This window comes from Sodiomyces alkalinus (genome assembly GCF_003711515.1).
Source record: "Sodiomyces alkalinus F11 unplaced genomic scaffold SODALscaffold_3, whole genome shotgun sequence".
Taxonomy (NCBI): domain Eukaryota; kingdom Fungi; phylum Ascomycota; class Sordariomycetes; order Glomerellales; family Plectosphaerellaceae; genus Sodiomyces; species Sodiomyces alkalinus.
Genome location: NW_021167081.1, coordinates 1,523,874 through 1,548,193, shown reverse-complemented (window position 1 = coordinate 1,548,193; position 24,320 = coordinate 1,523,874). Strand labels below are relative to the sequence as shown.

At 46.8% G+C, this 24,320-nt stretch overlaps 3 protein-coding genes across 3 annotated transcripts; 1 reads left to right on the top strand and 2 right to left on the bottom strand.

Annotated features, from left to right (window-relative positions):
- Positions 1–200: 200 nt before the first annotated feature.
- SODALDRAFT_332090 (Flavocytochrome c) lies at positions 201–2,730 on the top strand. Its single transcript, XM_028611612.1, has one exon. It carries the CDS (start codon positions 534–536, stop codon positions 2,298–2,300), a length of 1,767 nt encoding a protein of 588 aa, XP_028467746.1. The 5' UTR covers positions 201–533; the 3' UTR covers positions 2,301–2,730.
- A 548-nt stretch (positions 2,731–3,278) lies between these two features.
- Positions 3,279–4,838, bottom strand: SODALDRAFT_274702 (hypothetical protein; the record flags this gene model as incomplete). Its single annotated transcript, XM_028607949.1, has 2 exons — positions 3,279–4,167; positions 4,303–4,838. 2 exons carry the CDS (start codon positions 4,836–4,838, stop codon positions 3,279–3,281), a joined length of 1,425 nt encoding a protein of 474 aa, XP_028467745.1.
- Positions 4,839–6,045: 1,207 nt separating this feature from the next.
- Positions 6,046–7,416, bottom strand: SODALDRAFT_377840 (hypothetical protein; the record flags this gene model as incomplete). The annotated part of the gene is made up of 7 exons (XM_028614938.1): positions 7,247–7,416; positions 7,083–7,121; positions 6,945–7,040; positions 6,666–6,769; positions 6,242–6,252; positions 6,141–6,161; positions 6,046–6,107 (listed from the first exon to the last, which is right to left on the bottom strand). The coding sequence occupies exons 1-7, from the start codon at positions 7,265–7,267 to the stop codon at positions 6,046–6,048; spliced, it is 354 nt and encodes a 117-aa protein (XP_028467744.1). The 5' UTR covers positions 7,268–7,416.
- Positions 7,417–24,320: the final 16,904 nt, after the last annotated feature.

The following is a 24,320-nucleotide window of genomic DNA, read 5'->3' as shown; positions in this document are numbered from 1 at the left end:
CTGACTAAGCATAGGTACCTTACAAAGCATAAGGTACATAGATGTACTTCCAAGTTTATTAGGAATACCCAGCCAGGCGTATCCCCACTCCGTAACAATTAATGTATTTTGGCCAACTTTTCGTACATCACCACTTTTCCACTTTTCGACGACCGGACTCCGTCCTCCCACCGGCCTCGTTCTCGGGCAGCCCCGACTTAAGGCCCCAGCTCAGATCTGTAGGTTTAGCGAAGAGGGGGGGAATGGAAATGGTTGAGGGCGATTGGTGTGTAATGCACTGCTGTGACTATATTCCATGATCCATCCTCTTCTGTCTGCCCATTGCCGAGACGACATCATACGATGGGCTGCGGAGGGAGGGAATTAAACCGTAAAGCTGTCTTGACAATTTGACGATTGGCCTGGCGTCATCATGTCACATGTGGGCGGGCTCACTACTTAGCAATCTGACAACACCCCTCCCAACCTCCCAACCTCCTACTCTCAACCTCTCTCTCTCTCTCTATTCCTCTCGTCAGCTCATCCACTGTCCCATGGTCATGCTCAATAGGATCAGAGTCCGTCACCTCCTGCTCACCCTAACAATTGCTCTCATCGCCACCCTCATTGCACGGTACATGTCCTACAGTTCAATCCTCCACGGCAACGCCCGACAGACCTTCTTTCGCTACCTGACCACCACATTCCGGTCCATAGTCACGACACCAACAATCATCATGGCCACCTCACCAACCGAAGCAACCCGCCCCGTGATCATAGTCGGCTCAGGCCTCGCCGGCCTCGCAGCAGCCCACGAAGCCCTCCGAGCCGGCGCAGCCGTGGTGATGCTCGAACAGGCCGCGAAACCGGGCGGGAACAGCATCAAGGCCTCGTCCGGCATCAACGGCGCCGGCACGCGATTCCAAAAGGCCAGCGGCATCACCAACGACTCCGCCGACCTGTTCCGCAGCGACACCATCCGGTCCGCCGGATCCCGGCTCCAGACCAGGAAAGAAGGCGGCATCGACCGCGCATCCCTCGTCCACGCGCTGGCCACCCACTCCGCCTCCGCCATCCACTGGCTCGCCGACGAGATCGACGTCGAGCTCCCCGTCGTCGCCGCCCTGGGAGGCCACTCCGTCGCGCGGACCCACCGCGGCGCGGGAAAGGTCCCACCCGGCGCCGCCATCGTGTCCGGCCTCCTGCAGAAACTCGTCCGATTCCCCGGTTTCGCGCTTCACACGTCGGCCCGGGTCGCGCAACTCCACGTCGACGACAAGGGGAACGTGCGCGGCGTGCGCTACGTGCGGAAAAGCGAAAACGGGCAGAACAAGCCGCCCGGGCCGCCGCGAGAGCGGGAACAAAAGGGAGAGCAGATCGACGTCTATGGCCCCGTCGTGTTCACCGCGGGCGGCTTCGCAGGCGACGCGCTCGGTCTGCTGGCGCGCTATCGCCCGGACCTGGCAGGCCTGCCCTCGACAAACGAAGCCCGGCCCGGCCCGCACGGGCTATTAACCAACACCCGTAGATCCACCACCAGCGGCAGCAGCAGCAGCAGCGGCATGGCGGGCGTAGGCGCGGAACTAGTCGACATGGACAGCGTGCAAGTCCACCCCACGGGGTTCGTCGACCCCCGCGACGCAAACTCGCCCTACAAGATCCTCGCGGCCGAGATGCTCCGCGGCGAAGGCGGCATCCTCCTCTCGCCGCAGGGCCGGAGGTTCGTTAACGAGCTGGAGAGGCGGGACGTCGTCAGCGAGGCCATCATGGCCCTGCCGCCTCCCGTCGACGACGAAGAAGAAGAAGAAAACGGTAATCGGGACCCAAGACAGTGGGACGTGGCGCTGCTGCTGGACCCCGGCGCCATGGACGCCACCGCCGCCCACCTCAGCTTCTACCTCTTCAAGGGCCTCGTGGAGAAAAAGAAAGTCAAGGACCTCGACCCCGCCGTCATCGAGGCTGTGGATCGGTACGCCGAATCCGTGGCGTCCGGGCGAGGAGACGACGAGTTCGGTCGCCGCACCTTCGGCCGTTGGCGGTTGATGCCGGGGGAGGCGAACCGCGAAGAGGAGGTCTGCATCGGGAGGGTGACGCCCGTGGTGCATTTCACCATGGGCGGCGTCGCCTTTGACAACAAGGCCCGCGTCTTGCGGAGGGCCGGGGAGGAGGGTGGTGCTCTGGTCCCCGTTCCCGGACTTTGGGCGGCGGGGGAGATCACCGGCGGGCTTCACGGCGATAATAGGCTCGGAGGCTCTTCGCTGCTCGAATGTGTCGTCTTTGGACGGGTGGCCGGTCGTGAGGCTGCTGAGGCTGCCAAGTAGACTTGCGAGTCGCCCTATGAGTAGACTGACTCAATATTTCATCGTCTTTTTCAACCAGACACCTGGAGAGGGCCGGGCTGGCAGCGCTGCACGCTACTGAAGCTGAATAAACCGACGTCTGGGAAAGCCATTCTTCTCAAATCCGGTTGCACGGGGGGGGGGCTGTTTTGATCTACCCTCGAGGCCCAGCATGGCAAGTCCTCGTCTATCCAGGTTCCGGCCAAAGAAAACCCTTTAGCCTCACTTCCATGCTGGTTTCCTTCTCCCAATCCATAACCTCGTATCAGACACCGAGCAATAGTCTTTCAGATGTTCGGCATGTGTATCCTCCGTGACGGCCCCGTGTCTCAACAACAAATTTCGAACTCCCTCGCCGACCCCATCATCCCTTCGTTGTCCATCCATCCGTCCATCCATGCATCAGACCAAAAACGTAGAATCCCAATTCGTCGCTCATGCAGAGTAAAATAGAGGGAAAAGAAACGTGCAAAAAATATACTGAAGATAATAAAGAACTTAGCCGGAACGCCAGGAGTGCACAGTGGAGCGCCTCTCCCTTTTCGTGTAATCAGTCACCCGTCATCGACGCGCCATTTCCCAGTGACAAAATGCCCGGCAAGCCTGCCTCCCATTGTGCGCCTACATTCCATCCTCCCCCCAGATCCGCATACTCGCAGAGCTACTCCCTAAGTGGTCGGCCCTGAGCGCGAAACTCCAGATCGCGTTTCCTATTCCGACAAAGGGGAAATCCACAAGACGTGTCATAGATTATAAATGCACCGGCGTATCCAGAGAGAGTTACCATCCCGAAATGGATATCAGAGAGGCGGCTGGGGGTGATCGGTGAGTCGGTGGCTCCTCGGTTGGCAGTGCAATTATAGTGAATGGCATACTTTCTTGTTGTGCCGTTGGTGTTGGCGGGTCAATCCCGTAGGTTACATAAAAGTGAAAACGTCGCAATCCCTCGGACCGTCCCACTCACGGCAGATGATCACGCCGGCGGTTTGGGTCGGGTGGTGAAAATTGTCTTGATCTTGCCGCTAGGTACTCGGCCGAGCCCGTTTGCCGAACCGGCTGCTCTACCAGCAACTTCGCGTCGTCGCTTGGTTCCCTGCGGTGCTGCTGGCTGGGCTCGGGATGCCGGTGCGATCCGGGAGCGCTGGGAACGCCGGCCATGCCAGGGGTGCCCGGTAGCAGCTGCGTCACGGCATGGGCGATGGACCGAATGACGTAGTTTCGCAGCTCGACGTCCTCCCGCGCATCCTCTTTCTGTAGCCGAAAGCGCTCTTCCTTGGACATGTTGGCCCTGCGTATGTTCCTGATCTCCTGTATGATGTACAGAAGCACATCCTCGGGACATCGGTTGCGCTCGAGGGCCGACTCGCTCTTGCGCACGTACCGCCGCGTGACGTCGGTGGCCCCATCGATGGAGAAGGCGATGCAGTACGACATCTTCTTTCCCCAACCTTCCGTGTACAGTCGCGGGTTGTCCCAGGCCTCTTCGCAGGCGTCCACGTGCACCCATCGTTTCTGGTGATCCGAGTACACTTCGGTCCAGACGTGGTCCTCCAGGTTCCACACCCAGCGAACGCGGCCTCCGACGGCGCGGCAGAGCATGCTGAAGCAGTTGGCCCATTCACCGACGCGGCCTCGCCGAGTATGCAGCAGCCGCCACACGTCGGCATAACGGGGAAATCGTTCAAAGGCGCCGCAGGAGGCCGCGGAACACCGGTAAAGCTCGACCCGCAGCGCACCGCAAGCGCTCTCGTCGGGTGTGGGGGCCGTCATCCCCTGGGCAATGGTGGGTGATAGACAAACGGGACACGGGGGGTTATTGACCCAGGTGAAGAACTGCCGCTTGAACCACCTAACACGGGGAGGATTGGTCAGAATGCATTGTTCCCAGTGACAGGCGGCAGGCGGCAGGCGGCAGGCCATGGCATAGAATAGACGGCAGTAGGGCCATTGGAACGACAGCAGCATCAGGGCATCGCCGACTTACCTTAACAGTGCACGAATGACACAGTCCTGGTAGCCCCAGGTGGCCCTCCGACCATCTCCCATGCTTTCCGCCTCGGCCTGCATGACCTGGCTTTCCTCTTCGGCCTCGCTGTATATCCTGTCCAGGGGGATGCACTGTAGGGCCTCGTCCAAGAGGCCGGGATTCTCGTACTTGGTCGGGGTGAGTGAATGGCCGATGAGGAGGCTCCTGAACTTTTGTGACTCGCGGTCATGCGGTGCCGGCGGAGTAGGCATCATGGGCAGGTTACGGATGGCTGAGGAGGACGGGGGGGGTGTTAAGGGTTGTTGCGAGGAGGAAGGACGCGGCGCCGAACTGGAGGCGGCACTACGCAGACTTGAACTGCTGGGTCGGTCGTGAGGTTGCGGAGTGGTCTGGCGGCGAGCGACTCGCAGATCGTTCATGCGCTTGTCGCGGAGGAGGGACTCGAACTGAATGCGGAGATCGCGTGCCCATTCCTCGCCGAGCTCTTGGGACGGCACAGTGCCCTGACCGGGCGGGATATGTCGGCCAGCCATGGCGAGGGTTTCGCAGAGGGTTCAAGGCGACAGTTGAGACGACGGAAAGAAGGAGAAAACTATAAGTAAAAGGAAAGAGATAAGGGTGATTCGAAAAGCGAGGTGAGGTGAAAAGCGAGGTGAGGTAGGAAGCGATAAAAGGGTCGGCTCTCCCAGGGACCTTTGAGAAGTACAAATGAAAGGAGTCAGACACGACAGCCGCGTGGTTGTGGTTGTTGAACCAATAAGTGGAGTGACTGGGGAGGGGTTCGTTGGTCAAGACGGAGAAGATCGACGAGGTTGTGCGGATTTGAATTTTGATGGGACGGAGTCGTCGTCGTAAGCGATACGTGAACTGATGATACACGTTGACTTGGATTGCCACGCCCTCAGGACACACTGTTAGACCACCCACGGGGGAGAGTCTAGGTAGAGTTGAAAAGTGACGAGAATGGGGCTCGAAGTTGAATAGAGCCGAGGAGGGCAGCGCAGCGGTATGGATGGGGCGCAAGGAGTGGACGAAGGATTATTGTCGTCAAATCGCCGGTTGTCGCGTTTCTGAAAATCGCAATGATTGTAAACGCTGTCGCCGTCGCATCCAGGGGGTTTGCGTAAAAGTATCTCGTACGCAGAACGGCTCGTGAACCTCTCGTTGAAGACAGGAGAGGAAGTAGAGTGTCGGAGGAGAACAATTGTTCGGGATGCAAGAACCGGGCGAGTTTCCGAGGGGTTCGATCTCGTGAGTCTTCTTGTCGGTTTTTGGGGGGGGCGAAGGGATTGCTACGGGGAGGACGGGGAGGACGGGGAGGAGGAGGAGGAAAAGATGGCGAGAGTCGACCTCGTCGTCGTCGGTGTCGGTGCTGGTGTCGCCCTCGTCGTCTTCTTTCGTCGTGTCGTGATCGTAGTCGTTATCGTAATCGTCGTGGTCGTTGCGTGTACGACTTGTGCAAGTGAATGCGTGTACTCGGAGGATCAACTCGCACAACCGACGGGGAGAATGGAAGACCGACTGGCAGCTGCGTCTGACGGGCGGAGGGAATAAAACGGCCAAGTTAAAAACCAAGGATTCCCCGAGCAGAGAATAAAGAGACGCGAGTCGCAGGCAGGCAGAAAGAGGAGCCGTGGGAACAGAACTGGAAATGCCCAGGACGAAGAAGCATTGGGACATTGGGACATTGGGGAACATTGGGACGTCTGGGAGGGGCGACTTGCGTGTCCACCCCCCCCCCTAAAGTTGCCAAAGTTGCCCCAGTTTCCTACTGCCCTTCTCGTCGACCCCTTCCGCATGTGCTGTTTTTACGCGTCAGCTATGTGACGACGCACCAATGAGGGTTGACGACGGACCTTTAAGAGTGGATCAGCCTACTCGGAGAGTACTTAGTACTTCGTAACATAAGGTACCCGTCACGGTGCCTACAACGTACCTGCCGTTGTACTTTATTTTACCCAAGGTACCTTAAGGTACCTTATACTGAGGAACCTACCTACTCCGTACTCCGTAGGCACTTTACCATTACGACTACACTCCCACAGTTAGAGAGCAGAGTACAGCACTCACCATTCAGAAAGAAGGGAAAGAAAAGAGGGAAAGAAAGTACCGAGGTGTACGGATACCTCTCCGTAGTATTCGTACGACATACGATAGCTCCAAACGATACCCTCAGACGGGCATACGGCATCCGGACAAGAAACGAAGCATCGAATTAAGGTACTCCGTGGTCCGGAGCCCGTAGTGTACCTTAGTCTACGATAGTCTACGGGAGTACGCAATCAATTCGGAAAAACGTACGACGACAGTTGGGCGTAAAAGCCGCGTCGACGAATTTTCAGGCCATTCCAGGGGCTGACTCTTCCTTTTTCAGCCTTTCGTCGTCGTCGTCGTCGTCGTCGTCGTCGTCGTCGTCATCACCGTCTTCCACTAGGTACCTATCCATAAGGCATAAAGTATGTTCCTGGCCGACTTGTTAGCCCAGGAGGTAACCAAACGGGGCTATGGTAGGGACTAATTAGTGCATGTTCCTCGTTTTCTCGTTTTTATTCTTCGGGTGGGTAATAAATGACTGTCGACTTGAATTCTTCGGAAATTTTTCTTTCCATCCATCCCTCCCCTTGGCTTCATGAGTTGACAGGAGACTCGACGAGACCGGCGGCTTTCTTAACAGTTCGCCAGTGTGGCACCGTGGCACCGTGGCACCGTGGCACCGTGGCACAGCACGTGTTCTCCTACGCGACACTACACCAAATCAGGGTTAGCGTCCTCCGCACAGCCGCCGTGGCCGCTGGCCGCTGGCCGCTGGCCCCCCCCTGTGGCACAGTCAAGTCAATCCCGTGCTCTGCCCAACTCAACCAACTCAACTAACTCAACCAACTCAACTATCGCCGATAACGAGCCTCGGCGTCCTATCCACAACGTCCAACGTCCAACGTACATCACGCCGAACAATAAACATCTTTCGCGCGGCGGTTTACTATATAGTTAGCGTAACTATTATATTCTATCACGTGAGCCACGGTATAGTGACCTCCTATTAGTTGGAGGTGCCCTACTATCCTCGCTTAGAAGGTGGTAGATATATTTAGGACACGTATACCCGCCCCCTTTTTCTTTCTCTTTTATATATAATATAATTATATATTTCCTGAATTAACACTCCCTATAAGTATACTCCCGTGAATTTAATAGTTATAAACCCGGGTAGTAATAGTAACTAGTAACTTCCTACTAATCTATTATCTACGTTTATTTTTATATACTTCTATAGTATTATAGAGCCCTCTTACGCTCTCTTTACTAATAATAAGCTTTTATTCGCTAAACCCTTACTCGATACTATATCGAATAAGCTTAAGATTATAGCTAAAACGCTCGGTATCCCGCGTCTTAAATCCACGCGGTACTAGGCCGATTAGATCTTCTATATCTAGTTATATACGTAAAGGATAAAGGTCTAGTCACTACTTAATCCTAGCTAAAAGGATTAGCTAAATAACCGCCCTAAGTATATTATACCTAAATCCCTAGATTAACTACGCGAATAGTATTCTTAAGGCGAGGGCGATAATACTATTATACCCTCAATGTAGGAGCTTATACGCCTTACCGAAATCGAGAACTAATAGATTATAGCTTAAAATTAAAAGCTTAGTCGCCTTATTAAGGCGCTCGATAAGGCTAATTAACTACTTAAAACCACCGTAAAGACTTTTACCTATTAATAGGCTATCGAAAAGGCTATTAAGAAATATCCCGGCTACGATAAGGAAAAATAAAACCGATACTTTATATTACGCTATATAATAAAGGAACTTAAGAGTAATTTAGCTCTAAGTAGTATTTATATAAAGAAAAAGGTAAAACGAGTATACGAAAAGTATCTATAAGATACTTATTAAGCTAATACTAAAATAGCTATATAGTATACGGAGTAGAATACCCTTATTAAACGCGTATATTAGTAAAAGGTAGCCGAGATTTATGGACCTATTATTATTCGGAACTTCCTAATAGTAGTTAGATAGAAGTTTACGCCTATTTAGGTAGAAACTAAGCTTTAGGAGCTAATAATAAAAGAGGTTTATAGCGATAAGATTTCCGATCTTCTAATATACGGCCGCGAGTTTAACACTATTATAAGCGCTCTAACCACGGATAGTATATGCTATAGCGTTTACGCGATCCTAAAAGACCGCTTAGATAATAATAAAGGCGGAAAAAAGCCTAAGAAGAAGAGTACTAATTACCCCTATCGACGCGAATACACTTAGAAGCTAGAGCACTATAATAAGCTAGAGTACGCTCTAACCGGAAAATACGAGTAGAGATCTAATACCTATATTAATAATAAGTGGTGTAAGAAGATACGGAAGGAGATTAAGCTCTTAAAGTGGAAGAGCTTACGCGAAAAACTATCGAAAAAGGGATAGGAAAGCTCGGAGAGTGGCGGTAATAAGGGAAATAGGTATCCTAGAAAGGTTATTATAATTATCCTGGATCCTACCCTTATCTATACTATAGAAAAGGTCCTTAGGATCTACGCCGTGCTCCGACTAGGCCTTTACCCGCTCTTATAGAGCACTCTTCTTAATAATTATAGCGTAACTTACCTTATTAACTTAATTAACCTGCTTATTCTAGGTTTCTTTATTCCTATAAAGGGATCTATCGAATCCGGTATAACCGACTTTCCGATTATCAGTAAAGGTAAACGGCTTTTTAAGGGAATTCTTAATAGACCTTTAGGTGCTTTAAAAGCTAACTTAAAGCTTAACGATATAGTTATTATAATGGGATTTTACACGAATATTATATCGGAAGCTTTATTATATAAGATTAGGATCTAGTATTCGGGATATAACTATTTATTACGCTTTAGAATAGCGGAGAAGAGCGTAGTCTTATTAAAGCTACTTCGATACTTTAATATAACTATCCTTTAGTATAAGCTAATTTTATCTTTTTCTTTTTATTCGTTATTCTAACCGATACTATATAGTGTTATTCCGATTAATTACGACTATTAATATATACTAGTTATAATAGTCGATTAACTAATAAGAGCTTAGCGATATTACCGACCTTCCCGCGACCCTCCGCGTCTATAAGTCGACGAAGAATAGTTATAGTATTTAAGAGTAGGCTATTTTAGACTAAGCGCTCTATAAGTATTAGTTCGTAACGCTAGGAATATAATAATTATTATTATTATTTATTATGCTGTTCTCGCTTAGCTAAGCTAGGCTAGCCACCTAGGTAATAGTCCTTCTCTAATTCTCGAGGGGAAACCGTTAATAGATAAAAACCCCTGCGCTCTTATTATATAAGTAGTTCTATCGTGCGTGGCCGCTACGGTATCGCTCCGCGGCCCCGTTTTTATCGCTATTCGAAAACCGGATCTTACCTCCGGGCTAATAGCTAACGGGGGTCGGCTAATTAGTTTAGTAGGTGCCGTGTCGGGTCGCACGCGCCCTCGGTGCGTTATCGCCACGGTTACTCGCCGCCGTCCTTTCCTTTATTCCGTTATTCCGGATCCGGCGAGGTTCTCCCCTCGCCGCGGTACCCTTTATGCCCTCTCCCCCTATTACTCCTTCCTTTATTTATTATTTATTCCTAAACCTCCTTTATATACCTGCTATTTATAGCGGCCCTTATGTAGTTATATGCCTCCCTTACTCGCGCTATATAGGCTCTCCGGGGTAGGCGCTATAGTATAGGCCGGGCGTAGCTACTATTCTCTAAAAGGTATAATAACTCGTAGGGCTAATCTGCCGCTCCCTTTTTCCTATAAACCTCCCTCTTTTCTTCTCTCTTTTCCTCCTTTCCTCTTTTCCCCCTTTAAGCTATCGTTTTTTAAGGTAAGCTTTTATATAGTTAGTACGGTATAAATACGGCCTTAGAACTCCTATTCGGGATCCCCCGGTACTATTTAGCTATATAGTAAGGCATTCAACGGGGTCCCGGGTTATACTATCCCCGCGCCGCCCCCGCTCCGCCCCTATAACGCCCGCCTTAGTCTAACTCCCCTACCCCTCTAGATACCTAGTAATAAGACCTCTATCGCTAAAGGGGGAGCCGGTGCCGGCGCCTATAAGGGTAAAGGGCCGGCTACCCCTTAGCCTTCCACTATAAGTTCCCCGCTCTGTTATCGTCGCGCCCGCTTTACGCCCCCGCTTCGTATTCTAACCCGGTATAGGCTACCCCTACCCCTACCGTCTATTCGTCGCCTTATACTTTATACGTTATATCTCTAATATAAGATTATTAGGCTACTCCCTACTAAAACCCCCTTAGTATATAGTCCTATTATAATCCCGCTACTCTCCCGTTCCGTGTTATATCTACTAACCCAACTTAGGAGCCGGCGCCTATTACGTTAAATACGTTAACGGTAACCGTAGTAATAGCTACTACGCCCCGGTTTATCCCCATTACGCCCCCGTTACGCCCTTACTCCGTTAATCCTCCTATTAAGTCCCCCCTCCCTATAACGACTCTGCTACCGCCCTTATCGCCGCCGCCGCCGCCGTCTATACCGCCCCGATACTATTCGTGGGTTTTTCCCCTTTTTCCATTATACCGTGTACGCTATATTATCGTTATTATTCCTATCGTAGAATATCCGTAAGTACTACTAGGCCGTTACCCGCTAGACTTATACCCTCCGGGCGTACTGCGCCGCCCTTTACCGGGCTAGTAGTATTAGTATAGTTATTATCCCCGCCGCTACGCCCCTATAGAGTTATAGTAGTAGCTACGCTTATAATAGCGAGATATTAGAGCTTATCCTCGCCCACCTTATAAGTTACCCCGCGCCTCCCCCGCATCGACTCCGCCGCTAACGCGTATTATAGAATATCCCCCTCCCCTCCTTTAGGGACTTTATTACCTGTACTACCGAGGATAAAGTCGACGAGGATAAGGCCGTCCTAATAGATAGTAAAGTAATTAGCTCCGATAATAATAATAATAACGAATTCGATAAGTATATAGGCGATAAGGAGTAAGCGGTTATAGCGCGATTATAGTATAGCCGTATAACGGCTATTAATAAATATTTTACTCTCCTTTTATTTATCTTTTTTATAATCGTCTTTACCTCCTTTATATATATACCCGAGGTTTCCGCGCTATAGAGCCTTTACTACCCCTCCCCCTTTAATACTAGTTATCATACGAGTCTAAAATCTAAAAGGCGTCCGGTTTATAGGAACTACTTCGCGACCTTCCCCGCGGTCTCTTTACTCCGGAGCGTTAGGAGCTAGTCCTATTTTATTAGTAGGCGCGCGCCTATATCGGCCGCGAGGCGCTTTTATATCTTCTCTAATATATCCCGGCACTATAGCGTAATATATTCCGCTATCTCTAGCCATCTATCGGCGTATCGGTAGCACGGTATCGCCGCGTCCGGCACGCCTTTTATAAAAAGGAAGTAGTAAAGGCCTATTTTCTCTATTCGAATCTAGGTAAGGATAGAACTCTATAGTTTCATAAGGCCCTTATATTTCCTAAGCGCTACACGGTCGAATTAGGGTATTTACGCTACGGCCACGCTACTATATTAGCGTGGTAAGGTACGCTTCTACCGGTACGCCTATTCCTCCCGGAGACGCTAGGCTAATTCTCTCCCGAGGAGCCAGGACTTAACCTCTTACTTCTATAACCCCTAGGACTTTAGGTAGGGCCTAACCCCTCCTCCTTATCTCCTACGCTATATAGCCGCTTCGGCTACTCGTTATACCTAAAGTATCGCTTACTCTTCCTAGGTGCCTTTTACCCGTTATACCGCTTACGCGGTTAGTGAGTTATAGTATAAGTTAAGAGGGGGGACCCCTACCTCCGTTTTAACTACCTTCGTGGTAATAGCCCAATACGCGCCGGTAACGATATATAGATCTTACGCCTACTTACTAGCTAGTCCTTTTAGTACTCCGCTCGGCCTCTCCCTTTGTCTTATTATTATATAGAAGGCCGGGGCCGCGTATAGTATAGCGCTCCGGACTACTATTTAGTATAATTTACGCGCGTCCCTAATACGGTAGCTCTATACTAACGCTATAAGGCGCGTAAGGGCGTATTTCTAGGTAAGGAGTTTAGCTCTAAGCTTCCGAGTATAGGGATAGAATATAAGCTTCTAGTTAAGAATAACCCTTAGGACCTTTATCTCTATAATTTACGGCGCCGTTACGCCCTTAAGGCGTAATTAGAGCGGTAACGGGTCGTGTTTTCTTATAAAGTGGAGAAGCTTATACTTTTATAGCTTAAATCGTAGTCTACTCCTTTTTAACTAACTCTAGTAGACCTACTATACCCGTTTAAGGTACGCCTATAGTACGGCTTTATTATGTTCGAAGGCTATAATATTCGTGTTATCGGTAAAGCTAACTACCACGACCCGCGGTATCCGGATTAGTTCCTAGTAAAGCGTCCTAATAAATAGTATAAAGAGGATTAGGGAAAGGGGGGATCCTTAGGGGACCCCTGCCTAGATATCTACCTTATACGCCGTGTCGCCGTTAAAGCATAGGCGTACTATACGCGTAGCGAGGTATAACCAGGTCTATTTCGTAACCTAGTCCGGGAAGCCGTATTAGGCGAGGACTTCGAGGAGTTTTTAGTATAGTACTATATTAAAGGCGCCCTAAATATTAAGCTTTAATTACGCTATAGCCCCGCCACGCTCCTATATAGCGTATACTCCCTCTATAATAGCCCTAGCCACGACTATCGTATCACGGTATCTTCGATTACCTATCTATCCGATAAGGAGGAGTTAGTACTCCTCCGCTACGGTTATAATTCTCCTTACTATTATCTTCTTAAGGACCTTTCCCGTCGCGCTTAGGAGTAATATCGGTTATTACCCTAAGGCTATCGTATAGGCCTCTTTTAGTTTACCTGGTTTCTTAAGTACTATTACCTCTATAGTACGGTATCGTTACGGGAAATATACGGCCTTAAGGCTCGCGGAGAAGAGTTATACTAATCGCCTATAGAGTGGTTAGCTATAGGCGAGTAAGAATCCGCTTAGTAGGCCGTCCTTTCCGGGTGCCTTCCACTTTACTATTTATTATATAACCTGCTAAACCTCCTTTTCCGTAACCTTTTATATAAGTAGTATTATTATTATCCTCGGCGCGCCGCTAATACGCCCGCTATTTATAGGGTATAGTAGAGGGAAAAACTTCGCTATAAGGATTATCGCTTTTCTATCGTGTATTATCGCGATTAGTCCGCCCGCGCTACGCTATAGGGGCGGGATAGATAAGAGGTCGGGGGGTAGATAGCTCGCCGTCCGGGCCTAGCGTTATAATACTATAACTGGATAAAGACGTAGTGGCACCAGATCGTCAAGACAAAGATCAGATAAAGAGGTTAGTCCAGCGAAACCACGATACATAACCAAAATATAACTAACACTGCTATAACCTTTAGCGAAGAAGTAGGTCGGTAGTTACTGTTCTGATTAGGGTAACGTAAGTTAAGCTAGAAAGATACCTTAAACGTAGAATAAGTAATTATAAAAGAGGATAATAATTATGTATTAATCACTCGATAGGGACGTCCCGAGCCTATCCTTAATATATATATAGGCAGCGGATCCAGCGGCCTTAAAAGGGGGGTTATATAACCGTCTACCGAACCACTCTAACGCCGTATCTGCTGTCGCATAGGCACACGGACCACGACGTGGTCTATAGGGGATCTAGGGGGGATCTACGCTATGACTAAGGGCTTCGGATATAACAGGGGCGGATACCGGAAAAGACCGGATAGGATCCAAATGACTTAGTACCCGTAACAGAGTCTTCACCACCTAAATTAAGGGTATAAGAGACTCTCCTAGATATAACTTAATATAATACACACACACGAGATTTCTGCTCTACTAAGTTAATTATTTAAGTGCCTATTTAACGTGCGATAGTTATAAGCCCGGTTTATAATGTCTAAACCATAGATATTAATAAGGCTACCCCTATTCCACTATAAAGAAGCAATCACGTCTATATAAGCACTCTTAAATAACTACTATCAATCTAATTAGAGTAATTAAGAGATTAATTAACCTACCTATTAATTAACTAACCGATAAACGATAATCTAGCAAAGATATCTTCTAACGTATCTAACGCCAAATAAAAGGCGGCCGCCACTACCCTTATTAACTAAAGGGATTAGGTAGTTTAGGAACACGCCGTACGCGGTAAATCGGCCTCCTACTAGGATAACTATCTTAATCCAAAGCTAAGCGAGAAGGAAGCTAACGCCTATCTCCTCCCTATACCTATACCCCCTAATATTCGTAAATATAAAGCCCTCGCCGCGGACCCTAACACGGAGGAGGCCACGGCTACTACTATCACGGCTACTCCGTCTTCTACTATCACGCTAAAGAGCGATAAGGCCACAGATACCACAGACGCTACCGCCACGGCCGTTACTATAGCGGCCACGGCCGCCGATAAAAGGAAGACGGCCGCTCGCCGGAAGGCTACGGCTATAACGAAAGAACTAACGACTAGGACGCCTACGTCTATTAACGACCTCTCTAAAAAGGGGCGCACGCGCTACCTATAAGATCGCCGTATATACTGCGAGGAAAAGGCAGACTATAACGCGTAGTAGAAGGAGTTTAATAAGGTACGCTCCTATATCGAAGGGACCGTATATACCATGTTATATAACCTCCTCGCCTAGCTATAGGATAATACCGTAAATAACCCGCGGGCCTGGATTACTCTCCTACACGCGCATATAAGACCGATACCTATAGACCTCCATAAGGAAGCCCTAGTCCTATACCGACGATATACTATGCCTATAAAGGCTATACCTAAGGATATAGACGCTTAGGTAGTAAGCTAGAAAATAGCGATAATACACTATAAATATATAGGCGTTTTAGAGCTATTAAGCGCGGACTGTTAGGCAGAAGACGCGTTAAAAGCTATTAGACCTATTACCTAGGAATAGAGTAATAACTACCTAGTAAATAACTACGATAAGATTACGGAAAATAAGCTAACGATTAATAACTTCGTAAAGGCTTTAAGGGCGGTTCTTAGTAATATAAAGAGCCTATAATCCTCCGCTGTAAAGCCTAGAGTTAGGAGAGGCACCTTTAATACTCTTAGGAACCCCCCCGATACTAAGGATACTACTACTGCTAATAATAAAGATAATAAAAAGCGTCCTCGTAGCAATACGTCCTTAAAGGCTATCCCTCCCGTAATAAGGAGGCCCTGCGAGATATACGACAATACCTATACTACCGCCGCCTATTAGTATATAAGGCCGGATATACGCCCTTATACCTGGCGTGGCCGTGAAGATATTATAAAGGTCGCGGAAAAGAAGATACGTATTTATAGTTTTAAAAGCCGCGTGGATACCGCGATATAGAAGAGGCGGGAAGTAGTAGCTGCTACCGCTAATAAGATAGAGGAGATCCAGGAAGATTAACTCTATAATACTACGCCTACTATAGTTTATAAAGACCTATCCGTCACCGCGACGGGGAGACTAAGAGCCCCCCTAACCTAGGGGGTAGCGCGTCGTCGTACGATGACACTATTAAGATTATAATAAGAATAGAGGATATCCTTTTCTATTAACTAAGCCAGAGCGTTATTATACTACGCGATCCTAGACTTAGGATCGTTAATCTATATCTTTAATAATCGAGGCCGTTTTACGGCCGTTAGACTACCCACGGTTAATTTATTAACGCTTTAGGTGGGTACTTATAAGGCTCCTATCCTCGGATACGGAGACGTTAAGCTACGTATATAATCCCTAGCAGGCACGAAGAGGCTACTACGCCTCTATAACGTCGTATACTATAAGGAATTCGTTACTAATATTATCTCGGAACGCTAGCTACGCCTATAAGGCTACCGCTAGGACACTATAAACGATACTATCGTTAGCTCCGCCGATAACCGGTCTATCTATAAGCTACTAGATATCCACGGCTAGTATATAATCGAGCGCGCGGAAGCCACGGCCGCTACTATATTCGCGGTCTCGGTAAGGTATCCCCGCGATAACCCATATAGAAGATCACGAACGCCGCGGCAACCGCAAAAGACTATAGTATAACGGTGGCATGAACGCCTCGGCTACTACGGCACCGATACTCTTATAAAGATCGTCGACGCTACTTAGGGGGTAAAGATAAAGGGACCTCGTATAACGGACTATAACGTGTATAGGTAATCGTAAGTGCCTACGTAGATCCGGCGGATACTATCCCTTTACCCGTTAAAGCCCAGAGAGGCCCTGGCTATTAATTTTCACGATTTAGAAGAGGCGGAGCCGTTAGCAGGCGGCCTGTATAAGTCTATTATATTTATTATAGACGTGTATATAAATTATACGTGGGATTACTACCTATAGAAGAGAGACTAAGGCTCTATCCTATATGTATTACAAGACGTTTTTGCCTTGCTTAAGACCTAATTCGATATCCGGCTATATATATCCTGCGAGCCGATTCCGAGATATTTTAGCACCTAGAAGTCGTTGCTTTCCTCGCTGCTAAGGGGGTGGAAGGCTAGCCGTCGGCACTATATTCACAGGATTAAAACGGCGTTATAGAACGGATTAGAGGTATAGTTAAGAGAAGGGCGAGGGTTATAAGAATTAGAGCTAATCTGCCTATATCTATCTAGCATAAGATCTTTAAGACTGCTATATATCTATATAATAGGACGCCACGATATATTAATAACTAGCGAACGCTATACGAAGGCCTACGTGGCCGTTAACCTAACCTTACGCACCTACGAGCTTACGGCTATAAAGCCTTTATAAAAACGCGCGATGCCTAAGCTAAAAGGAACCGCCTGTAAAGGCTAGAACCGAAGGTATAGATCGGTTATTATATCGGATACTAATCCTCGAATAGCTTCCATATTTAGCTACTATACCTAACGGATATTATCACCACGAGAGACGTAGGCTTTAACGAAGACGAGATATTTAATAGTAGGATTAAAACGCTATAAGCTATAGCTTCCGCCGAGGAAATCGGGGAACGCCTATAATCTATCCGTATCACTTAATCTAATAAGACCGCGAATAGGCTGCTATTAAGAGGTATAGCCGTAGACGTATTAGATCTTAAGTCGGAAGACTCTAACGCCACCGCTATTACTACGGGTAAAGGCGACGCCACTACTATTACTACGGATAAAGGCGAGGCCGTTATTATTACTACGAGAGAGGCTACTACTATTATTATAGACTATACCGCTATTACTACGGGTAAAGGCGACGCCACCGTTATTACTACGGATAAAGGCGAGGCCGTCGCTATTACTACGAGAGAGGCTACTACTATTACTATAGATAAGGTTCTAAATCTATAGCCTAGTTATTAGGCTATAGACTTAGAACCTCGTAACTCTAACGCTACCGCTATTACTACGGGAAAGGCCACCGCTACTACTACGGACACCTTACGGTTTACTACTACGAGATTTAAACCGTTTCCCATGCCTTTAATATCCCCGGAAGATCCCGCACGCGCGTTCCTTATAGCGTTAGCGGTGGTTAGGGGAATTAAGGTAGAAGAATACGATAACCACTAACGGATAGCCGCGGATACCCCTAGGGGGTGCCTATCGGCCGCACGCCTATCGGCCGCGCGCCTATCTATTATGAGAACTATCGTAAGTCTATACACGACCGAGAAGGTCTAGAATAATAACGCCTAGAAGGCGTTTTTTAACGCTAGAAGGACTTATAACCCTATACGCGCGAGGAAGTAAGCTATTAACGATAGCGACGTCGGTGCTATAGATCCCCCTTATATCTCCTAGCCACTATCGCACATAACCCGCGAGGATCTCCCGCCTCTACTAAACCACTACCACGATATACGCCTCTACCCATTACGGAAGCGGTGGTTATAGGCCGAGGGGGAATACCTTAGGGGGCACCGATAGATAGGCTGCTAGTAGGAGGAGAGTGGTGATTAGGCTAATAAGTAATAAGTCCTCGCCTGTAGATAGGTATACACCTATAAATTTAATAAGGAGGGCACCCTCCTTAAGTGTAAGGCCCGCCTTATAGTCCGAGGGGATTAATAAAAATAGTTAGAGACTAAAGATAACTACGCCGTAACGCTGGCCTCGCGGTCCTTCCGTATACTAATAGCGATCGCCGCCCGATTTAACCTGGAAATAAGGCAGTTTAACGCTATTAACGCGTTCGTTAACGCTAGCCTTAAGGAAGAGGTGTTTATAAAGATGCCGTAAGGCTATAAAGTACTAGGTAAGGTCCTGCTGCTACGGAAAGCCCTCTTCGGCTTAAGGGTATCGCTACTGCTATAGTAAGAGGAATTTAGCGGTACGCTATAGAGGATAGGATTTACGGCTATGCTTAACGACCCCTGTGTTATACTCCGCGACGGTTTAATCCTATTCTTCTACGTCGACGATATCGGACTTATTTACTATAGAGATCGTAAGACTAACGCCGACGACCTCGAGGCCGCCCTTAAGCGAAGCTATAGGTTATTAGGAGGCGAGGAAATCCGCTGGTTCCTGGGAATTAAGGTCCTAAGGGATAGAGCCACCCGTAGATTATAGCTATTATAATCCTCCTACGTGGAGAAGATCGCGGTTAAATACTACGTAGATATACTCTGCCGAAAACCACTAAAGGTTCTGTTATTAACGATAAAGCCGTTAATACCCCGCGATAGCATACGCGCGTTAATTCCCGAGGTCCGCTAGTACTAGGGTATAATCGGTTCTATCCTATATACCGCTATTGTGATAAGACCCGATATCGCGTTCGCCTATTCGAAGCTTTTCTAATATAACGTTAACCCCTCCTCCGACCACCTTAAGAGGGCTTAATAAGTGCTACTATTCCTATATTATATAAGACAATATTACCTGGAATTCGGCGGGGATAGGCTTTTCCTAATAGTAAGCGACGCGTCCTTTAGGGATAACCTAGACCGTAAGAGTTTATAGGGATATACGATAAAGCTTTTCGGGGGAACCGTCAACTAAAAGGCGGGTAAATAACTAATAGTGACGACGTCGTTAATAGAGTCGGAATTACTCGCTTTTACCGAAGTAGCTAAGGAGACGCTGTTTATTAGCCGGATATTAAGAGATTTAGAGCTTCGGTTAGACTAATAGTAACTATAGCTATACCACGATAATTAATAGACTATTGACCTTGTTAATAAGAAGGCATAACGTCTACGAATAAGGCTACGGCACGTCGATATTCATAACTAGTGGGCATGTTAGTTAGTATAGCAGGGCCTCTTTAAGGTTATGTACGTTAACACGAAGGAGATAATCGCGGACGGTTTAACGAAGGCACTGCCGGAGGCAGGGATTAAAAGACTATAGTAATAGCTTAATCTAACGGATTAAAAGGATCGTATCGAGTAGTCTAAACGACTACACGGAGAGATTAAACGCGCTAAAGCCACGGCCGTAGTGACTACGAAGGCCCCCGAGAGCGTAGTAGATCCGATGGATATAGATCTGATTAAGCAGATCCGGCTAATCAGGATCGAGGAACTAATTAAGATGGAATTAAATTAAACGGTTAAATAGGGCGGATTTAGATCCCTTTTACAGGGGCGTTTTCCCTTGACTGTTGATTTTACGATGGAAAAGTTAAGAGCGTTTGGTTTAAACCGAAGCCTCTGATTGGTTAGTTGACCTGAGAAGACCTACCTTAACTAAGGGGGTGTGTCGTATAGGCACACGGACCACGACGTGGTCTATAGCGGATCCAGGGGGGATCCACGCTATAACTAAGGGCTTCGGATATAATAGGGGCGGATACCGGAAAAGACCGGATAGGATCCAAATAACTTAGTACCCATAACAGAGTCTTCACCACCTAAATTAAGGGTATAAGAGACTCTCCTAGATATAACTAAAAATAATACACACACACGAGATTTCTGCTCTACTAAGTTAATTATTCAAGTGCCTATTTAACGTGCGACATCTGCGCGGTTATAATACGGCCCTAGTTATCTCGATTACGCCCTCGCAGCGTAGATAACTCCTAAAAATAAGCAGATATAAGTAAATAAACTAAGTAAAGAGCTATCGTATACCCTTATTCCTCTAATCACCCCGTCCTCAATATATACCTAATTAGGGATCCTCTTAGTTCTAGTTCCTCCGTATATACTATTCTCTTACTATCTCCACCGACTATTTCCTCGAGATATCTCTTATCTAATCCTCTATATATGCCTCTACTTACGCTTTCGTAAGGTTCTTCCTCCGACTATATAGTTAGGCTTATTAGCCTTCCTAGCCTCTTAATCAGCGGTAGCCTTATCTGCCTCCTATTTAATCCCCGCATTATAACGAAGCTATCCTTCCTAAGGTATAGCCCGAGGCGGCGGTAGATATAGCGCGCTATTAGCTACTACGTCACGGAGGCCTACTCGGTATAGGTTATTAAAGGACTTAATCTATTCTTCCTTAGTGTATAGGCTTGGCCTGCTAGGACTAATGCGCTTAGCTAGAGGCCGTATATCTACGAGTCTATAGTAAAGCAGGTAATAAGATATCTCCGTGCCCTTAGCCTAGTACTTCGCCTCCTCTTCCTATTTATCTGAGATATTGTAACTCCTCTTCTTTAAAGCGGTAAAGGGTTTAGAGGCCTTTAGAGTCTTAGGCGTCTTAGACATCTTCGGTATCTTTAGGGGCGGCGTTTTCTTAATAGCCGGCGGCGTCTATTTCACGGCTTTCTTACCCTTAGGTGTCTAGAGCTTAAAACCACTAAGACCTGCGTCGTCGACGTTACTACTACTATCGGATAATACTAAGGGGTCCTAGAAACTCTAGCCGGACGAGTTAGTAAGGTCTATAATCTCGGGATTAGGGGAACCAGTAAGTTTAATAGACTCTTCCTTAACTTCAGGTGTCTTAGGAGTCTTAGGACCCTTAGGCGGGTTAACCGGTATCTATTTCTTAGTCTTATTAATAGGCTAGAATCCAGTCGTCTTAGGGGCCTCGGGAGGCGGCGTCGCGGGCTTTATAGCTAGTTCTATATAGTGACTAAAGCTAAAGAGTTCACTAATATAAATCACCTAGCCTTCTTCAATATACCGAGTATATTCCCCTATATTATTCCCGTAATAGCGACCTTAAGTAAACCTATAAATCTTAGAGCTTTAAGGGAATAGGTATTCCTTTTAGACTAAAGCTCTGATCTATTCTATAATAAAAGGACTATATAAGTAATCGTCTAGCTATATAGGGCTAGGGATAATATAGAACTTTTTAGCTATACTATTAACGGCTTCTTTAGGAGCTCTAATAAAAATCATCCACTATATCGTAAAACGGGCGACTCCGAGGAGGCGTCGTTTACCTTTACCGTTAGACTATATACTATTATATCTATATATAATCTAAGTCTTCTAGTCGATAATCAGACTAACGAAATAGTTACCGTTAATATAGTAGATTATAGGGATAAAGCGGCTAGTTTTAGCATATTACCGCGCCTTATCGGAGAGAGTTATAAACTCCGCCTTACCCTTAGTATCTATTCCCTAGCATAGAATCTTATTAAGGAACACCGTAGGCCTTGAATCCTCTTACCTACGGCTAACCACCGTACTTATCACTTCTTCTATAGTACTCTTCTCTTACTACCTATCAGCCTTAATATCTTTACGTAGCCGGTAGGCTAATATTAAGATAGAACGGACCTTAAGATATCCTTCGCTATATAAGATTATTAGAGGCGATTATAATACGGCGAGCCCTACGGCCTCTATATCTAACCCGTCGTTCTTATTCTTATCTAGGAGTCCCTAAACTATCTACTAGCCGTCCTTCAAGATAGCTCTAAACCTAGTATAAGGGGTATTATTATCTACGGCCTTAAAAAGGCGGTGTGGTAAACCACTTACTAGGAACGCCCACCTACTCTTCTTAGGGTTATACTTCTTACGGGGCCTAGTACTCGACTCGATAGCGGTCCGTCCCTTAGGCTAAATACCCTAATCAGGGTCTTTAGTAATAATTCCTTACGAAAGAAAAAAGAGAAAAAGAGAAGAAGGGATGTTCGGGGGGGGGGGGGAACGGGGAGATCAAAATAGCGGAAAAGGGGTAAAATATAATAGGGAAGAATAGGTAAGCCTAAGTCGATAAGGAAATATTAAAGGGGGGGAGATCAGGATTAAGGCCGAGGAGGGTTCTATTTATCCTCCGAGGTCTCTTCTAAAGGCTCTTCCCTTTAAGCAGGAGTCCTTAGCTTATAACTATAGCTCGAACGGTCTTTTAGTCGTTAAAGGAGGTTATTTTCTAAGTCGTGATAAAGATAGCCTTTATAAAATCGGAAAGAAGGTACTAAATTAGGAAATCGACGTTAGAAACGCTTACTATAATTAGCTAGTAAATATCTAATAAGGCTCTTCGTTTATTATTAGGTAGTGGGCGGAGTCGTGATTCTATAATAAAGGAAAATAAAAGGAGGTAGCTATAAATAGCTATAAAGGCAGGTCGAATAGTCGTGATTACTTTATTAAAGACGCCTCCCTTAACTTATAGAAGCTATAAGCCGCGTAGTTAACGTCTCTGCTTATCTATCTCTTAAATATAAAAGATATAGGATCCCCGGCTCTTCGTTCCTCTTCTTCTAAGCAATATCACTACTTCTATAGTTATCTTTACCGATAGCACTATCACTATAATAACTTCCTAACTTCTCGAACGCACACTATAGCTTCTAAGTATATAATCAGGGTATTAAATGAAGCAGAACCGTATAAACGTAAGAAGGCCGTTAGTAGATAGGAGTCCATTAAGCCTATTCCGTGGTTTTAGTCTAAGACGCGTCTAATAAGGGGCACTCCTAACGAGTATAACGTTTAGGTAACGCCTATAGATATAATTATAAGTTTTCCTTCCTTATTTCTCGTGGTTACCCTAATTAGGGCGTGCTAACTTTAGTGCTAAGGTTAATACTCACGTCGGTTAGTTTAAGGTGGCTAGTAAGGGCGGCGTTTCGTACGTCGAGCTCGACCTTCTATCTTCTATCATCGATTTAGACACCCGGCTCACCGTTATAAACCGGTTTTAGGATACTTTATTAAATATTACTAACCAGGATATAGAATAGGCTCTATTTAGAGAAATACGTAACTTCTTTAAGACACCCTTATTCCGCCGTTATATCTTCGTGGCTAAGGATCTCGCGGGCCCCTAAAGAGAGTATATTATAAAGATCGTGATAAGGCCTTACGCCGCCAGGGCACTTATCGTGCAGGTATATAGCGTAGTTAATAAGGTGCCCTGCTAGTGCTACGAAGAACGCTAGATAGCTATAATAGATCGGGTTAATAATAAGATCACGTACCTATTCTATAAGTGCGTCTCCTTACCGCAGAATCCACGCTTCCCTAACTATACTAACTATCTATTCTATAAGTCTACTTATATATTCCGAGATAAAGGCCTCCGTAAGGAGTTCTAGTAGGCTAAGTATAAGATTAGCTAGCCCGATAGTAATCACCCCGGCTTTAAACACTATAATCCCCTCCCTAAGGATAACTTAGTGCTATCGTAGTCTTTCTATAACGATAAACGATACCCGATCCACTCTCCTTGGACTAGCGTTTTCCTAGTTAATATAACCGCTATAGGCTATAAGATTACTCGCTAAATACGCTAGGCCTATAGCGGTAAAATCTTTAAGGCTTATAATAGCTTACTTAGTCTTATCCTAATACTCTTAGCTTAGTATAGGAAGGAGGTAGATAGGTATTATAATACTATCCGTAAGGCTAAGAAGGTGCCTAACCGGGAGGAAATAATTATCTATTAGACTATTTTACTTCCTAAAGGGGCTTAGGTCTAGCGCCGGGTCTCTAAGAAGGACGGGTCTAAGGAAGGTAACTATAAAAGCGATCCTAACCCAGAAACTAAGTTATTTACTTAATAGAGTGCTTTATAATCAGGGGAATAGGTAGGAAGGATAGGTGCGCGGTTTAT